Raw genomic sequence first — 24,487 nt, 5'->3', positions numbered from 1 at the left:
TATTGACCTGCAATAATTCCTTGTATTGACCTGGAACGTCACGTGCAGGTCAATACAACATAGTACTTTTCTAACATAGTTGGATCTCAGCCAATCAAAGAGAAGGAAATTATTCAATCATATAATAAAAGATTTTATTCAGTGGTATGATAAGAGGTAAGGAAGGTAAATATTATAAAAAGAATAGCAATATTCATGCTATGCTATGGGAAACCACATAGATAAATGATAATGATAGGAGATGCACAATGATGTGCTAATAATTCTGTGAACATTTCATTTAATTTTATTCAGTGATATAAGAGGCGTTTATGATAAGAGGTGGATACCCCAAACGTTACAGAAGAGAATGAAAATGCCCACGTTTTGCTAGAGGAAATCCAAATCCAAAATGCTTTTTGTTTGTTCTTTAACGTTCCAAAGGATAGTTTTTTTTACTTATAAATAGATGCTATTACTTGCCGGTTAAAGACTGCAAATTTAACCTATACGCGGCACTTAGGGCCACTGAGCTGAGAGGTGCCAACACCTACTGCAAAATGACTCACTCTGGTTTACTTCTTACTCCACTATCAGACGCGCTAACCACTGCTAAACTCGGGCGACAGAAAACCTATACGCTAGTGCGATCGCAATAAGTACCGCGGGAGAAACACAATGACACTATATACTAGAGATTCTGCATGTCAAAGTGAATGAAAATGGAGAACGTCTAATGGATTTTTGTGAGATAAATGGGCTAGTGGTTTGCAACACTTCCTTTACACACAAGGGTATTCACAAATATACCTGGATTTCTCCATACAAGAGAACAAAGAATCGATTTCATCATGAGAAACAAGAGATGGAGGAGACCAGTCATAGATGCTCGGACGTATAGAGGTGCAGACATTAACAGTGATCACATTATCCTACTAGTATGTGCCAATATACAACGTAAGTTAATAGCAGTGAGGAAAGTGCAAGGACGGAGGAAGTTTGCAGTGAACAAACTTAAACAACCTGAGATAAAGGAAGCCTTTATAAGCTGGAGCTGAGGAATAGATTTTCTGCATTAGTGATGATGGACAAAGGAAAAAACATAGACGAAAAGTGGGACATCATCAAGGACTGTCTTGCTTCGGCTGCAATTGATTATGAGACACTGGGATATATGGAAAATGTGAAAGATAAGTGGCTAACATCTGATGCATGGGCTCTTATAGAAAGAAGATCAAATCAAACATTCTAGACTGCAAAGACAACTCGGAGCAGGAACTATATCAACGCCCTACAAGGAAAAGGATAAAGAGGTCAAAAGGAGTGCAAGACGAAACAAGCGGAAGGGTATAGAAGGCAATCTGAGTAGAGCTGAGGAGGCAGCAATGACTAGAAATATTCAAGAACTATATAAGATCACCAAACTGATGTCTGGCAAATTTGCCAACAATTCAAATGTTGTGAAAGACCAGTATAGCAACATCCTTTCCAAGGACAGCGACATCGTGGAAAGACATTTTAGATCAGTTCAATAGAAGAAAACCCACCACATCCACCAGATATCGAAATCGAAAACAACAACATAGCAGAACTTGACATCAGTGTGGGGAAAATAAGTGTAGAGGACATGCAGAAGATCATCAGAAAGATGAAAGACAAAGCTGCAGGAGCAGCAGAATTATTAGAGGTATTGTGAGCAACGAGCTCACTAAATGATACCCCCCGCCTCCCCTGTGATTATAATGACAAAGTCCCTGTTTTGCTCTTGGAGACCCGAAATAAGTGTAAGATCAAAAAGTGAAATAGGAGCTAGGTGCACAATGGCATTATGAAATACAAAATCTGTAAAAAAGTATTATTAGATTCAATTCAGTGGTATAGGAGGAGTTGCGGATTAGAGATGGGTACCCTTCAATATCAAAGAAAAAATGACAGTGTCAGTGTTTTGCTCTTGGAAACTCAAAATATGTGTCGGATCAAAAAGTAAAATAGAAGGTGCACAATGGCACTATATAATAAAATTTCTCTGAAAGTCTCGTTAAATTTCATTCAGTGGTAAAGGAGGAGTTGTGGATAAGGGATAGGCACCCCATAGCGTAACAGACGGAGGGACGGACAGACAGACAGACAAACGGACGGATATCCCGATTACTATATACCCTCCCGCTTTTCAAGCGAGGTTTATAAATATACAATATAACCTCGATTACAAACACAGAACAATTCAACTGAACCTTACCTATCTAAATCCTCTGATCGACCCTTTTGAATCCCGCAATTTTTTAATATAATTTTTGTACTTAATTTGAAAAAAATGTAATGGCAGTGTCCATGTTTTAATTTGCGATGTGAAAAACAAAATATATGTCGGATCAAAAAGTAAAATAGGAGGTGCTCAATGGCAATATATAAGACAGATTCTGTGAAAGTTTCATCAAATTTCATTCAGCGGTATGAGAGGAGTTGCGGATAAGAGATGGGTACCCGAAAGCGTATCAGAAGGACGTTCAGACGGACATCCCTATTACTATATATACCCTCCCAATTTTCAGGCGGGGGGTATACGAAAACAATACAGGCCTCCGATTATTGTTGCCCACAAAGTATGCCTTTTTGAAATAAAACTCCAAACTCTTACATATACATGACTTCTACAGCGACGATAGTAAAGAGAAGGAGATCTAGATCCTATTGCAATTTATTAGAGAAACATTTAATAAGAATATGTGAAAAATATTCATTTATTTCTCTGTTCCGTGCACCATATACAAGAATTCCTTATCTGCTAATTTATTGAGTTCCTTTTTCTCTCCCCAGACAAATGACAGGGACAAGTCACATGAATATCGACTAGCTTCCGGTTTACGACCATATACTTCCGCTAAATCACGCATGTAAGCTGAGCAATTTCCACAGCAGAGACCGACATATTGCACACCAATTTCCTTAGCTGCTGTTGCAAACTCGATGATATCATCTGAGGAACATTTTTTGCACTCGAGGTTATTTGGATAGAGAAACTTTCCTAAAATAAAAAAAATATATTCTGGGATAAAAATTAATTTGACATCAGATGAATATAGCTACTGTATCATCTAAATTCTTACCTGATTCTTTATCCTTGAAGGAATAAAATGTCCGACAGTCATCTTTACAACAGAAAGGCACAGGTATTGCAGCTATGGGGCCCTTTAAATAATGCACAAGTACTTTAGTTTAATGCAATCGAATTATTTCTTTTCTTCCTATGGATTTTTTTATATTTTATTTTGTGTGTATTTGTAATTTTAAAAAGTCTTTAGTGCTGTGAACATTTTTTCCTAGAGATATCAAACCTATTTCTTCTTAGCTATAGGCTATGTTATAGAATTAATAACTACTAGTATTCAAATGGGTAGGGAGGAGATGTATCACAATCCAAAGTGGCAAACCTTGCAAACTTTTCTGATTTCCCGAATGAGTGGAATCATGGTTTTGGGCCCCCGGGAGCAGTTCAATCCTACCGCCACCGCCCCCGCCTCCTCCAAGCGACGACAAGCTTCCGGTATCGGGACATCGTCCACCGTCTGATCCGGTACATGAGCACTCAAAGTGATGACAGCAGGAAGACCTTTAATGTAAAGTTAAATTAAAATATTTCTATTGCTTTTTGTTTTCTCTTTGACAGCTCTTTGAAAGTTGGTTTACTTAATTTCTTGATAATTGAACCGGAATGTAAATTTCGCGATGCGAAAGGTCAGGAACTAAGAAGGCCCTATGGGCAATTAGATCTGTGTCTGCCTTTTTGTCTGACGTCAGTTGTCGCAGGGACTACTGAAATTGACATAGTAGGCCTCGTATAAATTAAATCTATTAGACAACGTATTTACAATTTTTATTTCACAATAAAATGGAAACATAAGGAATCGCCGTCTAGTGTGTTGGGAATTACAGGGACATCAACAATAGTTGGAAACGTGGGATAATTTACGCCCTTTATGCAAATTATCCAACGCTTCCAACTTTTGTTGATGGCAAGGCAAACCCAACAAACTAGACAGCGATTCCTTAAATAAATTACAGAAAAAAATATTTTTCGTTATTTTTTTTTCAGGTAAAATACTTCCGTATTACTTGTTTTTATCGATTATCACATGATTTACTTTTCAGCTTGAGTAAAAAGAACAAATCGATGTTGAACGCGACTTTTAAAAATAATTTAAACGTGATATTGCAATGTATTTTTTGCAATCCAACTTGTAAAACTTATGAAGTCTTTCGTCCCTTTTATTTTCTTTTTGCACCGGTGATGGTACGATGTAGGTACCACCATCACAGTCTAATATCACAGTCCGATTAAAGAACTTTTCAACATATTTAATTTTCCCATTATAATCCGATACACCACAGTAATCTGAATCTTACCTTTACCATACTGTTTGATACACTCCAGAGCCAGCATAGCTTCCTCAAAGATGGAGAACGTCTCCCCCACAATGTAATCCGCCCCCTCCTCCACCGCCCACTCTATGACCTCCTGAGGGTTCAAGGTCAATTTTTAAATTGATTGAAGATTTTGAAATATTGTGCTCATTAATTTAAAGAAAAAACAAGGAAAGATACCAGAAATAAAAATTCTGGTAATTCTTACACACACACACCCCTAAAAAAAATAACGCATATTTTGAAACATTGTCAAAACTATTAAGTGGAAAGACCTTGGGCAATACTCTCAAGGAAATAAATCAAGTTGTATGTTAAATATTCTTTATCGGAAGATTTGCTAGAGATACTTCTTAAAATCTTTGAACCTGTATTTTTACTTTATATAGTTCCAGTAGACGTGTTTACACGAATGCATAGATTCATGAATGCAAAAACAATTGCTCCGTTAAAGTCTGACCAGTTTAAAACTCAGACATTTCGTTGTTAAAGAACATAATTATGGAAAACATTCTAAACCTTAAATATTGCTCTGCTTTTCTCGTGTGTTTCTGGGTGGTTAAGCGAGTAGACTTGAGTATGACAAACGCTGCCAGCTACAAGACATCCCGTCTGATCCGCCACTTTTCTGGCAATTCTGAGCGCCTGTCTGTTCAAGGATTCAACTTCCGCTTCTCTGCCAATCGAACGCATCTTTTCTCTATGTCCAAAATACTAAAAAAAAATATTCAGCTATTTTTTCTGGAACGTACTTTTTTCGTAAAGAGATAATAAATAAATCATTTTTTTCCAAAATATTTGAAAATTGATTTTTCCATTTTGTTTCAGTCTTTTGAATTGAGCTTACGGTGAAAGCGGGTAGCACGTCAGTTCCGGCGTGAACGAACTCTTCATGCAGTTGTGTCACCAGTTCCGGGTGTTCGATCACCACTTCCGGAACGTAACCACCAAGTGTCAGGTATCCGCGACGAGCAAACTCCCACATATATCCATTTGCTATCAATACATTTTCGCCATTTTTTAACCTTTCTACCAATCCTGAAATGCAAGAATTCTAAAAGAGTGCCGTGTACTAATCTTTGTCTGTTATCTATACTATATTCTAAGTGATACATTACTTTGGGTTGAATAAAAGTATTGGATACTCCTACAAGTAAAAGCCTCGGTTAACGTCCCTACGCTCCTTAATATACCTCGGTTACACGGCGCAGAGTCAAAAGTATTTCGGCGTGAACCTCTAGCATGCTGGAGTACTGTTAGTAGTTATATATCATGAACAACTATTACAAATCTTTCTGAGATTTACATAAGGAATACATTAATTCTATTATTTAACCAAATTCGAATTTTGTTGCATCTTATTAACATTTTGCACACCTTAGAGTTGTACGCCCACCTACTTTGTTTATTTAAATAAAAAGTAATGATAGCATTAAATACCTTAAACCTTCTTTAGTCCTCTTAAAAAATTCTCTGACCGGTATACCGACAGACTCATTAGTACAATGTACTAATTGAAGGTAACTTTTCATTATCAATGGAAGGTTGATTAAGCAAAATCTACATTAAAAAATGTTTACTATAGTTTGTATAGATGGGGACGATTTTAGAGGCAGTGTGTCTCACGGTGTCTGATTATTGACCTACTTAGATAAATGCTTTGATAAGTTTATTTTCTTCCTAGTTAAAGTGTGTTTTTAATATCAATTCAAATTCGTGATAGATAGGACTTTATGTGCTTTTAGATTTGGGGTCTGTGGGTTGTTTTTTATCTTTTGATAACCTAGAAAATTCACTTAAAATTTGAACATCTTACAAATTACAAAATTTACCTACACACAAACTATATGTTACATTTTTTTAGTGCATGAAAGCATTATTTGGTGAAATGCAAGAACTTCAAGATTTATGATACGCTATAATTGCAATGTACTTCACCGACTTTGCGAACTTTTGGTACTTTAAATTTTTTTTACATTTATGACTAACTACAACAATAAATAACTAGTGCTAATTGTAACGGAAACCGTTACAGATGTTCCCCAAACGCTCCCCAACTTCCTTTTGGTGCCACATTCCCTGTAAGCTCCATTAAATAAGACAAACTGTATGCATTTGAGGCTTTAACAACATTTGCCCAGAAATTACCAAGTTCATTGAAATTCTAGCATTGCACGGGTGCGCATGTGAATGCATGTGCTTAATGACCATATCATCTTGTCTAAACAATCTTTATATTTTAATATACTAAATATTAAACTAATTAATTCAAAAGTATTAAAAAAATACGCTTATTAAACTGTATTCTTGATTTTACTCATTTCACGTGCAAGCACGTACATACATGAGCATGATGACCATACCTTGTTGTAAAAGTCCATTACATCTATCTATGTTTTAAATCCCACCCCGTTTGGTTGAAAACCAAGGAAGATATAGCTGTTTAAAGTTTCAGCCAATCAGATTGCAGTCCACGTACATGCACGTGTATGCATGTGCATGGTGACCATACCATCTTGTAGAAGTCTATAATATCTATCTATGTTTCAAATCCCATCCTGTTTGGTTGAAAACCAAGGGAGTTATAGCTATTTAAAGCATAAGCCAATCAGATTGCAGCGCACGTGCATGCACGCGTTTTCATGATATTGCTATATATCTTTTTGTAGGATATCCTAATACATGCCTATGTTTAAAATTTCAAAGGATTTCGTAAAAAAACAAGAAAGATATTGAGACTTTAGTTTTAGCCAATCAGAGCGAAGCGCACGTGCATGCGCGTAAGATCTTGCTTTTTTGACCATGTCATCTTGTCTATGCTTCTAATATATACTTATAATATGAGTTTTAAAGCATTTCATCAATAATTTAAATAGTTACGTCTGTATCAATTATATTAGTCATTCCTCGTGTTGCACGTGCGAGCTCTTGCAAGCACACGTGCATGCACATGCTTTCATGACAATTCTTATATAACAGGCTGTAGATCTCCCTAATGTATGACTATGTTCAAAATTTCAAATGATTTTATCAAAAAACAAGAAAGATATTGAGACTTTAGTTTCAGCCAATCAGAGCGAAGCGCACGTGCATGCGCGTGCAATCTTGCTATTTTGACCATGTCATCTTGTGCATACTACTCATATATCCTTACATTATGAGTTTCAAAACATTTCATCACAAAATAGAAAAGTTACGGTTATATCCATTATAAATTGGTCATTTCAAGTTTTGCACGTGCGCGCAAAATGACCTTGATTCCGCAAATCTACATAACATGCCTACTTACCCTAAAAAGGTTTCACATAAGTCGGATGTGTAGTTTACAAGATCACTCGCGGACAAGATTTTCCCAGGAAGAAAAATAATAAGAATAATAATAACTAGTGCTAATTGTAACGGGAACCGTTACAGATGTTCCCCAAACGCTCCCCAACTCCCTTTTGGTGCCATATTCCCTGTAAGCTTCATTAAATAAGACAAACTCTGTGCATTTTTGACTTTAACAACGTTTTCCCAAAAGGATACCAATTACATTCATATTTTAGCATTGCACCCAAGCGCATGTACGTGAATGCATGTGCGTTATGACCATATCATCTTGTCTACACTATCTATATATTTTAATATACTATATATTAAAGCATTCAGTCCAAAAGAAATAAAAATCACTCATTCAAGTGTATTTTTAATATACTCGTTCTAAATGCACGCATGTGCGTGCACGTGCATGATGACCATACCTTCTTGTAGGAGTCCTTTACATCTATCTCTGTTTTAAATCCCATCCGGTTTGGTTGAAAAACAAGAGAGTTATAGCCATTTGAAGTTTCAGCCAATCAGCTTGCAGCACACGTGCATACGTGTGATTTCATGAATATTTTTCTATACCATATTGTAGGTTATCCTAATGCATGACTATATTTTAAATTTCAAAGAATTTTGTCAAAAAACAAAGGATATATAGCCATTTAAAGTTTCAGCCAATCAGATTACAGCACGCGCACATGCGCATGTTTTCATGAAAATTCTTTTATATCATGCTGTAGATATTCATAATGTAGGACTATGTTCAAAATTTCAAAGGATTATGACAAGAAACAAGAAAGATATTGAGACTTTAGTTTCAGCCAATCAGAGCGAAGCGCACGTGCATGCGCGTGAGATCTTGCTATTTTGACCATGCTATCTTGTCTATACTTCTAATGTATCCTTACATTATGAGTTTCAAAAAATTTCATCAAAAAATAGAAAAGTTACTGCAATATCCATTATACTGGTCATTTCACTTGTTGCACGTGCACGCTCTTGCAAGCACGTGCGCGCAAAATGACCTTGATTCCGCAAATCTACATAACATGTCTACTGACCCTAAAAAGGTTTTACCTACATCGGACGAACAGTTTACAAGATCACTCCCGGACAAAAAAGTACCCAGGAAGAAGAAGAAGAAAAATAATAATAATAAGAAACAGAGTAAAAACAATATGTTCCCCAACTTCGTTTGGGGAACATAATAAGAAACAGAGTAAAAACAATATGTTCCCCAACTTCGTTTGGGGAACATAATAAAAAAGTAAGACATACCGCGTTTCGACATATCGTCCGTTATATCACCTAGACATGTACTTTCTCGAATTGTTATATAGGCATTTGTGCGTGCAAACACCTTAAATCAAAATATTATTACCAGATCTTGTGCACATACATGTATTGTAAATGTACAACCCACAAGTGAGTAGGAGCGATAACTCTGGATAGAGATTGTGGTCCGGATATTGCACAAGTATTGAAGAAAGCTCCGCAACCTGCTGCCAGGACATCATGTGGGAATCACCAAGTATCTCCACTGATCACTTTTTGTTGCATAGGCGTCGGAATCGGGGGGGGCTTAGCCCCCCCACTTTTTTTCCAAATATATACGTAGTATAGACATTGAACATATCTTCGTAGGTTTTAGCCCCCCCCCCCCCCCCACTTTCCACAGATACGTCTTAGTATAGGTTAACAATGGGGAAAGTGGTGGTGTTGGAAGAAAATTTTGGTACTGGAGTTCGAACCCCCCCCCCCCCCCCCCCCCCCCCCTACGAAATAGGATTTTTGTGTTTGGGAAATAGACATTTCCTTTTTTTTTTTTGCTTGTTGGGTTTTTTTGAAGGTACAAGAAATTTCAAGAAATTTCTTTTTACACTTAGCCCCCCCCCCCCCCCCACTTTCAATTTGCTTCCGACGCCAATGTGTTGGGCTCATAAAGAAAAAAATTGATATATTTTATAATAATTAATAATAACCCCTCTCATCCGGGAAATAGGATGTTCGATTTGGAATTTGAACGAATATCCTTTTTTATTTTTGCTTGTCAAGTTTTTTTTTTCCAGGTTTGATTATTTTCTGTCTTCCAATTATCCCCCCCCCCCACCCCCTTTTTCAATTTGCTTCCGAAGCCGATGTTAAATAAACAGAATTATCAATCTATAGACATTATCAATTAGTTGTAAAACTTGATAAAATAACGTATAACTTGTTAAAAAGTTCAAATAACTGTTACACATTATAAACAAGCATATATTTAAACACCAGTGAAACTTTAGTGTTAAAAATTCAGTACCCCACCCATTACTTAATAGAGTTATCACAGTATTCAAATTCTTTTACTAGACCATTTTTTTGTACTAAGTAAAGCGCCATTATCACTTGCGCATTGTGTTTATGTCCTCCAGGAGGTGAGTTGATAAGCAAGAGCTACCGTAGGAACAATTTTTAAATCGAGTCAGCCTATTGACAAACAAGTTGATGAGAGAAGGAAATCAACAGCCTCGTTTAAATTCTATAGTCGATTCAATTTTAATGATCGACATTGTCAACAAATACAGTCTATCAATATTAATAAGTCACAGGTTGACTGGCGTTTTTTCATACAAAGTGTTTGGCTATCGTTCACACTATGCATTGTCTATTAATTTTGACAACATCTGTTTTTCCGATCTTGACCAGTAATACGCGAAAGTTTGTGTGGATTTTCAGATTTTAAACAAAGAACTACAGTAACTTTAGTTTTAGAACAACAAGAAAGCTTATTAGAACGTCAATTTTAGCATAATATATTTACATTCTAATATGACGCATTGGGGTGGGTGGGGTGGGGGGTTAGTTGAGATATAGATTGTATATATAACCCTTTATCATTATATTTTTATTTACCGGTTGGGGACCGTAGCAAGCTAGCAACCATCTTATGTTTGACTGACACACTTTTGCAAAGAATTAATATTTTTTTGATAAGTTATCCTTATCTGTCTTCAAAATTTTCAAAATAAAAAAGTTACTTTTTTTTATTTTGGGTGGTGGTGGTGCAGTGGTGGTGGAGAATAGGGGGGGGGGGGGGGTCCACATCACAAGCATCAGGTTCTTGAAGTCACCTTTTTTAATCAGTATAAATGATGATGACATTATTAATGTACTAGTTAACAGTATTATAAATATAGAATATTCCTAAAACACACCAAGAAAGGGCCATTCATGTATATTCTTTAAAATTTCATTCGTATGTTTTTAAAATATTCTCAAATGTTGTGTTTCATTTTCTGAATATCTTTGATTTTTTAATTAATTTCAAGGAATTATTTAATCCGGATATATTTTCACGTTCGTTACCAATTCTCGCTTTTATTGTCTTGATGTTATTTCCGATACTGGTTTTATCGGCAAGAAGAAATTTCCAGAATTGAGGAGAAAAATTATTTGAGTTATCGTTAAGTTTTCAAAATGACTGAGCTTATCCACTGCTACAACAAAGGGTGTGGTCAAAAGTTTGATCCAACTAGCAACGAAGACGGTAGGCTAATCAGTAAACCGTTTTTTACAAATCGTTGTTTGTGAATCATGCTTTGTCGGTGGAGTCAAAACATTAGATACAGTGGGGATGGTTTGCGTACTTTTCAGTTTTGAGATTTTTATAACATTAGTTAACTTTTTGTAGAGGACCATAAGGTCATCTGTTAGTATTAATTTAGAAAATAATCTAGTTTTAAGTTAATCTTGTAAATGTCATGGAAACGTGAAAACAAAACTACAAAACCATAGGAACTAGTTAGAATAATCTAGTAAGACAAGCACAGGCACTTGTTTCGTATACGGGGTACCCCCTACCTATATTTACCACAAGGTACGGTCTAACTCATTTTCGGGCACCCCCACTTCAAGCTCGTATTTACTAATAAATCAATTGTATACCTACATTATCTTGACATAGTTCGCTCCAAGAGATATTTTTCTATATTGCTGACGTCTCCTATAAAGATCTTTTGTTGTAAAATGCTTATTTATTCATCGATAATCAGCTGGAATCATACTAAGACAAACTATAAGCTACATTCACTTCCTGTTTGGCGGTTACGGACAAAATATTTTTTATGAAATTAAAATATTCTGCAAGTGAAAAATAATTGGTAACATTTTTATAGATAATATATTTTTTAGGTACTAATTATACTTTAGCCTTATCCAGAATCTCCTGTTGCGATTTTGTCAATGCCATAACTTTACTTTCACTTTTGCATTGCTTAACTTAGCAGAGTCATTATCAAAAACCGCAGAAAAAAATATTGGAAAAAATCAACAAATTTTTGCATTTAGAATTAAATTTTTTTAATCGTTACTATAAAACACATATCTGAAGAACACAAAAACACTAAACTCCCACCTGGAAATTATTTGATTTCAGAGTAAGAAGAAATCAAAATACTGGTTCACCTAAAATTTTGTCCTTCCTGTTACAGACACAATAATGCAAGTTTTACTATTAAGAGGTGGAAAAATAATTATAAAATTAGTTAAGCCCAGTTTGTGAAAGCATGACAAATAAAGAATCAGTTATAATTTTTCAATGAAACAGGAGCAAAATAATTTTTTCAATGATTTTAGAGACAATTTTCAAATCTGAACATCATTTTGGTCAATATTTTCACCATTTTACAGTCGTAAAAGTTAGTATAAAAAACAACATTCACACATTTGATAAGAAATGGCATTATATGCATGCATGTAGATCCAATCTTGTTACAATCACATATAAACCACATATTTTCATAATTAAAGTGCATGTAACAGGAAAGACGGGCCCGTAACAGGAAAGACAGTACTTTGCAATAGACATGTCTCTCCTGTAACAGAATCCTAAATTCTAGCTTAGAAATGATTGGAAAGTAAATATTTAATCAGTTTCAGTGTGAAATCTGTTAATATATTATAAAGATATAGAGTAACTAAAGCAATTCCAGAAAAATATGACTTTGAAAGGTTTTTTGGTCTCTCAGTTAAAAAGTGTAACAGGAAAGAACAGAACATGCAACAGGAGAGTAATTTCTGTGTATCTACATCAAATTCTTCATTTTGTTAAACACATAATTTAATTAATCCTGAAAATTTACGCTGGTGTTCCCAAATAATGATTAAACTTTACGTTAAAGTTAAGATAGGAACAAATAGAGTATAAAAATAATGAATATGTCTGACTGTTACAGGAGAGACTTTTTCAAAATACACAGTATTGTAATAGTACAAAACAATGTTACATGTTAATTAGATATAACATAGAATAATTGCTGACTTACAAGTAAAATGTAAAACAAAATGGGATTTACATTAAGAAAATTGCTTGCCTACGCAAATATTGGCGTGTACAACGTAAAGGAAGGACACTGAAAGACACTAGAGTCTGAAAAAAATATTTAACGTCCATTTAAAAGAAAAACATGGATTTGGAGAGCCATCCTCCTTTTGCCTGTATAATTTTCTTTTACCTTTCTTTAGAAGAAAACTTTCTTTTTTCACTGTTTTTCTAAATATAGAAATATAAAATATTACCTGGTAGTTCAAAAAAGTGTATGTTTCTGGCAAGTTTTTTTATTAACTTGAGAATTTTCCACTGCAATTTGGAAATGGGTCCCAGCTAGGTCATTAAAATTGGGAATTTAATTTCATTTCATCACTGACTGGGAAATTATATCACATGGCAATTTTCAACAAAACAAAACAAAAACAAACAAACAAACAAAAAGAAAAAAAAAAGAAACACTCATGATGTTTAGTATAGCTTATTTGAGCCATATGCTCAGATGAGCTTTTTTGATTGAGATTTGTGTTTTGTTTGTTGGTGTTAACTTAATTGTTATTGTTTTCTTAAACTTCTCACATTTTTTTTATCTTGGTCATTTTAACTATATTTAGCACAGAATATCTTATGAAAAGGAAATTTAAATTGTTCAAATGAAGGGTCACACCCTTTTCCAATAGATAATTAAGAAAGAATGAAATTCTTTGACAGGTCATTTAAAAAAGACCAGAAAAGATAAAATTTAAATATAAAGCTCATGACATAGTGTAGATTAAATTTTGTTTAAATCATGAACCCTTAGGGTAGGGTATGGCATTATGAATGATCAAAATATTACTGGCGTAAGTTGGGACACATATCAACAAATCTCTTTTCAGGAACAGCAAACCCTTGATAGGGACGTTAAACAGTATATAATCAATCAATCAGTCAAATCTAAATAAAGGCATTTATACTTAGTGTATTCTAATTTGTTCAAATCATGATCACTGGTGTAGGATTTGGCATCTATTGGTTGATTAAGAGTTATATTGGGGGTACAAATAATTATGAAAAATCTTTAAAAATCTTCTCATTACATGTAGCAAAGCCATATAAATCAGTAAATAATAGATAAACCATACAATTTTGACTGTTTTGTGGTGTATTGTAAATTATACCATGGTTTGGGTTTCACAACCCTGGGTTTAACCTCACGAGAAGAATGACCCGCAGGAATTGGGCCTAAATTCCAACCTAAACAGGGCAGTAACAAATCCCTTAAGCTGGGTGAAACTTTTTTTTTTAGAGATGGAAAAATATATACTGCCTATAGCTGAGAAACATAATTTATTGTGTCCTTCCTGTTACACTGAATTAATAAATAAGAAATCATATATTGAATTTATATTATGGGTAAAGGGGCTAAAGAATGATTTTTAATATGAATTTTTTTCCATCAAAGACTATTCAACAATTATACTGTGCTTATAAGAAAAAAGTTCTCAAAAATTGTTTATCTTATAGCAATACCCGTCTTTCCTGTTACAGAATCATATTTAGAATTCCTTTAATATCAAAAATTATCTTTTCATAGTTGAAAAAAGAATAAAAAATAAAATAATACAAAATAATAAAATGAAAATAATATTAAATCTGACAAATTAATAAAAGTCCACATTTTTTTCTGATTTAAGCAAAATTTGTCCGTACTGTTACAATATGTTATGTCTTTCCTGTTACAAAATCACTTTTTATGTTTCAACTAACAATTAGAAACAATGAATCCTTACTCAAGGTGTATTTGTGTTACTTACTTTAATTCTAATAAAAATCATGCAATAAATATCTTGGTTAATGATGAGATAGGTCTAAAATCCACATTTTATTTAATATTAGTCTTTCCTGTTACAAAAATTGTCTTTACTGTTACAAATTAACACGTAACAGGATGGACATATAACAGGGTAGACAATTGCTCTATATTTGGTCATTTATTTTCCTTATTGCTTACCATACAAGCTGATGATGCAGCAGGTTTGAAACAAAATGTTTAAGTTATTTTGTAAAAGAAGTTAAAATTGTTTCACTCCATTGTTAAAGCTTTATTTCAATGTAACAGTACGGACGTCATTTTTTTCTACTGCGTAAATCGTAGTTATATTTTGGACATTTTATTCAAACTTATCAAATTTTAAAAAATTACATTAACAACCTAGTATAATGCAAATGAAACCAAGGCTAATGGTAAGTATGGAACCTAGAAAAGTTAATTCTAAATATTTCTATTTTCTTGATTTTCATTGGCGTAACAGGAGAGACAAAAACTCGTGGGACACACCTTTTAGTCTTCATATTTTCAAGATGAGCTTATTTAAGACAATTTTAGTGTTTTTATAGGATTTATTATGAATAGTTTAAGGCATACAAGGAAAAAAATGAAAAGAAAATGAACAACATATGCCATAAAACACTTGTTAATTCAATGGAAAGGAGTGTAGGACATCACAAAATATGCTAATTTGAGCTATTATCAATGCATTTTTTCTTTAAATATATCACACACCTATAAAATTAATATTCTGCCAACTACAGAATAATGTATTCTAAATAGTGATGTGAAAATTTATATAATTTTTACTTCATATACTTTTTTATCGGCCTGTGACCAAAATATTGGCGAATTTTGATAATGACTCAGCAACCAATGAAATCACTGTATAAAATTTAGACCTCAATTACCGGAAGTGAGTGTAGCTTATAGTTTGTCTTAATATGATTCCAGCTGTGAAGACACATAATCACGATGGTTTTAATTTCATTATGTCGCGATTCGTCTTTTTTCCGCGAAATTAAACCCATCCTGAATGCTATCATTTGTTTTTAAAAATGTTAAAATGCGTATACGAAATTAGAATTAAGTTTGTGATGCGTGAAATTAAACCCATCACGATTGGTACTTTTTAAGAAATCGTAATATTTAAATACCGCGGAATTAAAACGACTTACAGTATTCAGAGTAGGGCAATTTCAGGCTAATAATAATCAAAATGTTCTTTTAGGACACTTGTCAAAGACAGAAAACGAAAGTAACCATAGATTTTATATTCTAACATAATTCATGAATATCTCAACATTTTCTACGTGCTTCATTGTTCTAATGTATTCAATTGAAATTCAGAATTGTACACAATATACATCTAGATCAAAATTATATGCTTTTGTTTATTTTGCATCATTGGATTCACTGCCCTTTAATACCAGGTCCATAGAACATTAACATTTTAATGATAGAACAATCTATTTATATTTGAATTAAATACTTTAATTTACAGGATATATGTCGATACTATTTTTTATTTGAGATCCTGGGGGTTTTCAAAATCCTTGGAAAATCCTTTCTTAAAATTTCAGTGATTATAGCATGTAAATTTATTCAGCGGCCTTCTTTTAGAGTTGTAAATTTTGCTCCTATGCTTCTGTTAAAACAAAGTTATAAACTTTAATTTGCTATAAATCTTGTACATGAAACACAATAATTTTTTGCTATTGTGGGTTCATCAATTTTCGTTGAGCACAAATTTTTGAGGATTTCGTTGTTAGCAGATCCACAAATTTAAATGTTCATTGAATTAAGAAATTTTGTATTCATATGTACAGGCAATGCATTTGTCTACGAAATTACATATCCTCGAAAACGTCTGTTTTACAAAATCCACGAAAAATGATGGCAATGAAAATTGATGAAACTACAGTATTTCTTACTGTATTATTACAGATAGTTGTACTTATCACCCTGGACAACCTGTGTTCCACGATGCACTGAAGGGCTGGTCCTGTTGCAAGAAACGCAGTACAGATTTTACAGAATTCCTCAATACACCGGTATAGTCCTAATCGCTTACTTTAGGCCTGACTGGCCTGTTATGTACAAATTATACATTTCGAAAGTTTTATAACGCACTTAATTTTATAAACTTAATCCAGTGTGATATTTGCAGTCAGTTTAGATATATATATAAATTTATTTTTTATCAAAAAAACCAATCAAAGTAAAAAATGTCACAAATACATTATCTAAGAAGAAATTAAAATCCATACTGCATGGTACAAAATATATAATGGTACTAATATCTAAAAAAAAAAAAGATTCAAAAATATTTCTGAATTATGTAGAACTTTTGTTGATTATGAAACCATTTTACTGTTTTCATTGAGGCTGTGTTGATATTTTTTTGCGTGTTTTAGGGTTGTGTTTAATTTTTAGCTCACCTGAGCCGAAGGCTCAAGTGAGCTTTTCTGATCACATTTTGTCCGTTGTCCGTCCGTCTGTCTGTCCGTCTGTCTAGCTGTCTGTCCGTCTGTAAACTTTTCACATTTTCGACTTCTTCTCAAGAACCACAGGGCCAATTTTGACCAAACTTGGTACAAAGCATCCTTGGGTGAAGGGGAATTTAAATTGTTAAAATGAAGGGACATATCCCCTCGCAAGGGGAGATAATCAAAAAAGACAAAAATAGGGTGGGGTCATTAAAAAATCTTCTTCTCAAGAACCACTGGGCCAGAAAAGCTGAAACTTATGTGGAAGCATCCTGGTATAGTGTAGATTCTAAATTGTTCACATCATGACCCCCGGGGGAAGGACGGGGCCAAAATGGGGAATCAAAGTTTTACATCGAAATATATAGGAAAAATCTTTGAAAATCTTCTTCTCAAGAACCACTGGGCCAGAAAAGCTGAAACTTATGTGGAAGCATCCTGGTATAATGTAGATTCTAACTTGTTCACATCATGACCCCCGGGGGAAGGACGGGGCCACAATTGGGAATCAAAGTTTTATATAGAAATATATAGGAAAAATCTTTGAAAATCTTCTTCTCAAGAACCACTGGGCCAGAAAAGCTGAAACTTATGTGGAAGCATCCTGGTATAATGTAGATTCTAAATTGTTCACATCATGACCCCCGGGGGAAGGGCGGGCCACAATGGGGAATCAAAGTTTTACATAGAAATATATAGGAAAAATCTTTGAAAATCTTCTTCTCAGGAACCACTGGGCCAAAAAAGCTGAAACATATGTGCCCATGGAAGGATCATGGGGTAGTGTAAATTTCAAAATGTCTAAATTATGATCAGTGGGGTAGGGTGGGGATGCATTATGTATAACAAGGGGGAAATCTGGTAAAGAACAGAATGGTCAAAGCTTCTCAGGTGAGCGATGTGGCCCATGGGCCTCTTGTTTTATTTAATTTCACAGGGTTGCTCAAAAGGAAAACACAGTAATGTTAAACCTCCAGAACCAGTCAAAGAGGAGAAAAACAACAAAGATGAGGTTGGTATTACCTTATAATGCATATTTTTTTCCCTGAAAAAAATTTAACAAATGTTACACAAATATAACTTTTATTGTGTGAAGAGTTCAAACAAACCAAGTAAATATTTTAGTGAGTTCTTTTCATTATTGCTAAAATTCCATCTTCAAAACTTCACTATTTAAATGTATGTATATGTAAAGTCATTGATTGCAGTCTTCAAAATAACCTGGGTGCCCGGGACCTGGTAAATTTGCCAGTGGGCATGTGAAAATTCTCAAATTACATGCCCGAAGAACATGTGTGAATTTTCTTTTGATTCACGATGTTTACTTTCCATTTCTGTCATACCCCAGTTATTCACGTAAACTTGCTTTGTAATGTCTTAAGATGAATTGCCAGTCTACATTCGTCTTACGTTACATTCTCGGTACGACCTGTCAAATGATTGTCAATCGTAATCATTAAAGTGTTTAATTTAACCTATTTGTTTTCTCGAAGTTTCTTGCTAAATTACGATATGTTTATTGATTCCATGTGCAGTGGACCTGCTGTCATGACCCTATTTCTGAAATTCAGCCAACAAACGACCAGCATGCAAGTCAAAAGTTGTGAACAAAAATGCATACGAAAATGGCAGACGGGCAGGCCATGGTTGATTTAAAACTCTGAAAACAATTTCAGACTTAAGATCGAGAGAATTTAAAACCAGAAACGCTTTCCTTATAGTTATATAAAAAACCTTATTTTCATATTTGTTATATGAATGAATTTTGAGTAGGGCATATATGAATTTCGATGGGCTGGGTTAAAATGATCAGTATACATGCCCGAAGGGCATGTGCTGAAAAAGAATTGTTGTGAAGACTGTGATTGTGTGTGTTGGATTTTGTAAGGTCATTGAAGTTAAGATGCCGGAGCCTAAGAAGCCCAGGGACCCCTCAGCTAGACCCTCCTCAGATGAACCTCTGGTCCCCCTCAGTGTAAATGTCACATCCTCCCTTAAACAGGCCCTGGAAAAACACATGGAAAATGTCAATCAACAAACAACGGAAGGTAATAGGATCAATTTCTACAGATTACTGATGTAAAAGATCAAGGGAAAATTAAATATTTACTTTCCTTAGAAGTGGTTCCTTGCTAAATGGACCAATTAAGATGATATAAATGTCACTTAGAAATAGTAATTTCAAAAAGTAATACCCAGGGTAGTTATTGAGTTCACAGAGATTTTGTTGATAAACCTCAACTTACTACAATGGATCTCGAACCATCATTTTTAAAATAAAGGGAAAACTTTTTTAAAGGATATTGATTCTATAAACTGAAGGGAAAATATTTTTATTAGCTCACCTGAGCCGAAGGCTCAAGTGAGCTTTTCTGATCAAAATTTGTCCGTTGTCTGTCGTCATTGTTGTCGTCGTAAACTTTTCACATTTTCATCTTCTTCTCAAGAACCACTGGGCCAATTTCAACCAAACTTGTCACAAAGTATCCTTAGGGGGGATTCAAATTTGTTCAAATGAAGGACCAAGCCCTTTTCCAAGGGGAGATAATTATGAATTAGTGAAAAAATTAATGGCATTTTTAAAAAATCTTCTTCTCAAGAACCACTGGACCAGGAAAGATGAAACTCATGTGGAATCATCCTCAGGTAGTGTAGATTCAAGTTTGTTCAAATCATGACCCCCGGGGGTAGGGTGGGGCCAAAATGGCTGATCAAAGTTTTACATAGGAAAAAATAGAAATTTTTTTAAAAAATCTTCTGCTCAAGAACCATTAAGACAGGAAAGATAAAACTCATGTGAAATCATCCTCAGGTAGTGAAGATTCAAGTTTGTTCAAATCATGACCCCGGGGGGGGTAGGGTGGGGCCAAAATGGCCGATCAAAGTTTTACATAGGAATATATAGGAAAAATCTTTAAAAATCTTCATCTCAAGAACCATTGAGACAGGAAAGATGAAACTCATGTGAAATCATCCTCAGGTAGTATAGATTCAATTTTTTTTAAAATCATGACCCCCGGGGGTAGGGTGTGCCAAAATGGCCGATCAAAGTTTTACATAGGAATATATAGGAAAAGTCTTTTAAAATCTTCATCTCAAGAACCATTGAGACAGGAAAGATAAAACTTGTGTAAAATCATATCCAGTTAGTATATATTGAATTTTTGTAAATCATGACCCCCGGGGGTAGGGTGGGGCCAAAATGACCGAATAAAGTTTTACATATTAATATATAGGAAAAATCTTTAAAAATCTTCTTCTCAAGAACCACTGGGCCAGGAAAGATAAAACTTATGTGGAATCATCTCAGGTATTGTAGATTCAAGTTTGTTCAAATCATGACCCCGGGGGTAGGATGGGACCATATTGGCCGATCAAAGTTTTTCATAAGAATCTATAGGGAAATCTTTTAAAATCTCCTTCTCAAGTACTTCAAAGCCATGAATAGTGATATTTATATGAAATAATCCTCAGGTAGTGTAGATTCTAGTTTGTTCAAATCATGACCCCTAAGAGGTTAAGATTTAAGCCCCCCTCCAAACACCGTAAACTTTCATTTCTAATCTGATATTTGCTTTTTCTTAGCCGATGTGCTCAGGTGAGCGCTGTGGCCCCTGGGCCTCTTGTTTAAAATGGATATTTATTGTATAGTTTTACCAAGAATTATCATACATGTAATATAAATCTAAAACACAAAAATTTAGATAAAACTGACTCAACAGAAGTGAAAGTTGGCACATCATGTAAAAACAATGGATGCAAGGCAGTAAGTAGGCAAATAAACGATATAAAAGTAGATATCATTTATATATACATATGTACTTACAAAATTACATGGATGTATATTTTTTTGAAACAAAAGCTCCTATTCATGTTAATAAGTAATTTTTGTGGAATTTTCATAATCATTAAAAATAAGATGTTTATAACAGAAAATATATATTGTTTTATTTTTCAGTGTTATGAAGGAGAAAATAGTAATACAGAGAGATGTTTATATCATCCAGGTTTTCCAGTGTTTCATGAGGGGTAGGTAACTCCATAGGTCTTATCTGACAATCTTAAAAATTTAATCACTTGTAGCTTGATGAGAATTAAAATTGAGGTTATTCATATAAATGAAAGATTCAATTTATTGAAATAATTAGGGGCATCAATTCATGCACACAGTATCTGAATTTGAATCATCCTTGTTTTATATTTTATTTCATTGAAATATATTCCTGCAATGATATTATTTAAAAATCAAGATTAAATGTATTGCTGCATTATATCAATTTTATCCTCCAGCATGAAATTTTGGTCTTGCTGCAACAGAAAGACATCAGAATTTGACCAGTTTTTAGCTCAGGAAGGCTGTGAAACGGGAACACATTTATGGATCAAACCAGAGGCAAGACAAAGTTTGCATAATAATTTTTTGATAAATTATCTTCCTTTAATTAAGAAATTGTAAATGCAATGAATATATTAGAAATGGAGTAGATTTATTTTATTAATTTGAAATGAATAAAATAATTGTTTTTAAACAATATATTTCCTTTATATTCATTGGCAACTTACATACTGTAAACTAACTTTTGTTCGCCATATTTTTATTTCAGGATTAACTGGGGGTAAACTAGTTTGCGATGACTAATTTTTATGTTCAAGTCTTTTTGGATCTGTTATTAATAGACTCAGAGACTTTAAGTATGGTTTGGGGGAAGAAATGTTTGCAATAAGTAGGCTCTTGTGATAATTTCTCACACACAAATAAAAGTTGGTTTACAGTATTAAAGAGGCATAATGATTTGGGTCAGAAAAAAATCTTGCATTTGTAGGCACATACAAGTATTCTTATTATCCCTATTGTATTTTTTATCTTCTGTAGGTAGAAGGAGAGAAGAAGTCCTGTCGGTTTGATTGGCATCAGACTCCATCCATCGTCTCTCTGTCTGTCTTTGCCAAAGCTGCTGTTCCTGAGAAATGTTCAATAACTGTCAATAGGGTGCGCTGTGTCATCAAAATCATATTTGAGGGAGGAAAGAGTCTCTTTGAAAAAGATATAATACTGAGAGAAGTATGCATTATTTTATTATGAGGTGGAACTTACATGTGTAGAACTGAATATTTTTAATTTATAGAAATTCAAAAGGGTCTGACAGAAAGTTTTATAGTCTTCTCATTTCTGTGATATTTTCTTTAATTGCCATAAATACATAAGTTTTATATAGTCTTCTCGTTTCTGTGATATTTTCTTTAATTGCCATAAATACATAAGTTTTATAGTCTTCTCATTTCTGTGATATTTTCTTTAATTGCCATAAATACATGTACATGTGTATTGTGAACTAGAAATGCAAATTTCTTATATTTTGGTAGGAGTTATATCTGATGTTTAAGTTTTTAGACCAGCCATGTTTATTTCTTTTTCAATTTTGAATTTCCAATCTGTTAAGTCTGTAAAGTTTAATATTGTTTGAAGAATGATGGTAGAAATTTTGGGTAAGGAATTTTTGTTCTTTTCTAGGAAATAATACCAGAAAAAAGCACAGTGAAAATGATGGGAACAAAAGTAGAAATCAATTTAAAGAAGGCAGAAGCATTCAGTTGGCCAACTCTGGATTTCCCAGATAAAACTCCAGAGAACTAAGAATCTCAAAGTTGAGATCAAATTAAACAGTTAACAGCTAGGAGACAAGCAATAAACAACAGATATTGTGATAAAGGAGCATCTATATCCTAAAAATTAAAACAGTGCTCTATTATAATGCCAGGATTATTTATTTCTAATATGATCAAACTAGGGTTATTTCCTCTCTTTTTTTGCAACTATTGCTCACATGCTGAATCAAAGGGTATATCTTGTATATTTGATAATGCCATGAAGCATTGCATAATCCCTACAGAAGTGTACATGGTCTAGATGTTATGGATTCCAAGGTACAAAAGATAACATGACATTTGAAATTCCTTAAACTCATTACCTTGAGAAGGTTGGCCTTCTTAACTACGTATATTACAGTGTGTCTTCGTTTTTGACACTACAATGTTGGATAAGAAAGTCGCTATGCCCTAAATATATTGTATATTGGGTAATATTGCTGAAGTTGCATTGTCGCATGTCAAAAGAGAAAAGCACCGATGTTTCCATGAAGTTAATACAGTTATTGAAATGATTATTACAGAGAAAAACCTTCAAATTAAAAAAAAGCAAATATTTCAATGTCTTTAATAAGCAATGTGAAATTTGCTGAATTCTCTTTACATCCAAGTAACTCACTATATCGTATGTATATTGTACAAGTATGGTTTGATACATTATGCATGTTTTCCATGTTGTGAATAAAAGAAAGGAGAGCATTTGTCTTCTCTTCTTTAATTTTGATTTTCAATGTGTACTGTAAAATCATATTTTTGTGGGGTCAAATTTTCAAGGTTTGAGGAAAATACTTTTTATTTAAGGGGACGTGATTTCGTGGTTTGAGAGTGTATAATAGTAATGCAATAAAAAATAAATTACATGGTGGTCATAAATTTTTGTTTCTGTTCATGCCTCGAAAACAACGAATATTAACCCCAACGAAAATTAGTGATTTCACAGTATTTTCAATGAAAACATTTCCTATCTTATTCAATATGCTATGATTGATTGATTGATTGATTGTTGTTTAACGTCCCGCTCGAGAATTTTTCACTCATATGGAGACGTCACCGTATGCCGGTGAAGGGCTTCAGATTTAGACCTACATGTATACTTGCATGGGGCGATTGAGCACTGAGGGTTCTTTATCGTGCCAACGCCTACCGTGACACGGGACCTACGTTTTTAAGGTCATATCCGAAAGACCCGTGACTTTCACCTCTGATGCCGAGCGCTTGGCGAAGGAACAGTCACTACCTATTTTTACTTCTTAGGTTTGACGCGGCGCTGCGAAGGAGAATCGAACCCAGGCCTCCTGATCACGAAGTGAACGCTCTACCACTAGGCTACCGTGAACAATATGCCATGAAGAGGACATATTTAACCAAAAACGTTTTGTACCTCTTTAGAAATGCCACAGAGCAAAAACATTTTATACCAATTTTGATATGTAAGGTTTTCATCCACCTTAAAAGTGTTCAATTACTAAGTAGAAAATAAAGAATGATTGATTGTTATTGTTTAATGCCGAGTCGGCAATATGATCT

At 34.0% G+C, this 24,487-nt stretch overlaps 2 protein-coding genes across 3 annotated transcripts; one reads left to right on the top strand and one right to left on the bottom strand.

Moving 5' to 3' along the window:
• Positions 1–2,682: 2,682 nt before the first annotated feature.
• On the bottom strand, positions 2,683–9,064 carry LOC134234190 (betaine--homocysteine S-methyltransferase 1-like). The gene is made up of 7 exons (XM_062716245.1): positions 8,989–9,064; positions 5,249–5,439; positions 4,921–5,115; positions 4,384–4,495; positions 3,411–3,589; positions 3,087–3,168; positions 2,683–3,004 (listed from the first exon to the last, which is right to left on the bottom strand). Exons 1-7 carry the CDS (start codon positions 8,999–9,001, stop codon positions 2,721–2,723), a joined length of 1,056 nt encoding a protein of 351 aa, XP_062572229.1. The 5' UTR covers positions 9,002–9,064; the 3' UTR covers positions 2,683–2,720.
• A 2,060-nt stretch (positions 9,065–11,124) lies between these two features.
• On the top strand, positions 11,125–23,659 carry LOC134234189 (cysteine and histidine-rich domain-containing protein 1-like). 2 transcript variants are annotated; one of them, XM_062716243.1, is made up of 9 exons: positions 11,125–11,236; positions 16,773–16,879; positions 18,252–18,326; positions 19,203–19,362; positions 21,019–21,080; positions 21,273–21,343; positions 21,605–21,707; positions 22,188–22,376; positions 22,827–23,659. In XM_062716243.1, exons 1-9 carry the CDS (start codon positions 11,167–11,169, stop codon positions 22,947–22,949), a joined length of 960 nt encoding a protein of 319 aa, XP_062572227.1. In that variant the 5' UTR covers positions 11,125–11,166; the 3' UTR covers positions 22,950–23,659. The 2 variants fall into 2 exon arrangements, with proteins under 2 accessions (XP_062572227.1, XP_062572228.1); XM_062716244.1 differs by having other exon boundaries at positions 11,144–11,236; positions 21,605–21,717; positions 22,198–22,376.
• The last annotated feature ends 828 nt before the right edge of the window (positions 23,660–24,487 follow it).

This window comes from Saccostrea cucullata, unplaced genomic scaffold (assembly GCF_032062105.1).
Source record: "Saccostrea cucullata isolate Sc308-1 unplaced genomic scaffold, CSIRO_AGI_Scuc_v1 ctg4126, whole genome shotgun sequence".
NCBI classification, from domain to species: domain Eukaryota; kingdom Metazoa; phylum Mollusca; class Bivalvia; order Ostreida; family Ostreidae; genus Saccostrea; species Saccostrea cuccullata.
Note: the sequence above shows the minus strand (reverse complement) of the source record. Positions and strands in the feature narration are given on the sequence as shown.

Excerpts from the sequence above, each read along its gene's own strand:
- LOC134234190 (XM_062716245.1), bottom strand. Across the intron at positions 3,590-4,383 it reads TATCAAACAGTATGGTAAAG|GTCTTCCTGCTGTCATCACT; the intron begins GTAAGATTCAGA and ends TTTACATTAAAG. Across the intron at positions 3,169-3,410 it reads AAATCAGAAAAGTTTGCAAG|GGCCCCATAGCTGCAATACC; the intron begins GTTTGCCACTTT and ends CATTATTTAAAG.
- LOC134234189 (XM_062716243.1), top strand. The coding sequence starts at position 11,167 with ATGACTGAGCTTATCCACTGCTACAACAAAGGGTGTGGTCAAAAGTTT. Across the intron at positions 16,880-18,251 it reads CAGAATTCCTCAATACACCG|GGTTGCTCAAAAGGAAAACA; the intron begins GTATAGTCCTAA and ends TTAATTTCACAG. Across the intron at positions 21,344-21,604 it reads TTTCCAGTGTTTCATGAGGG|CATGAAATTTTGGTCTTGCT; the intron begins GTAGGTAACTCC and ends TTTATCCTCCAG.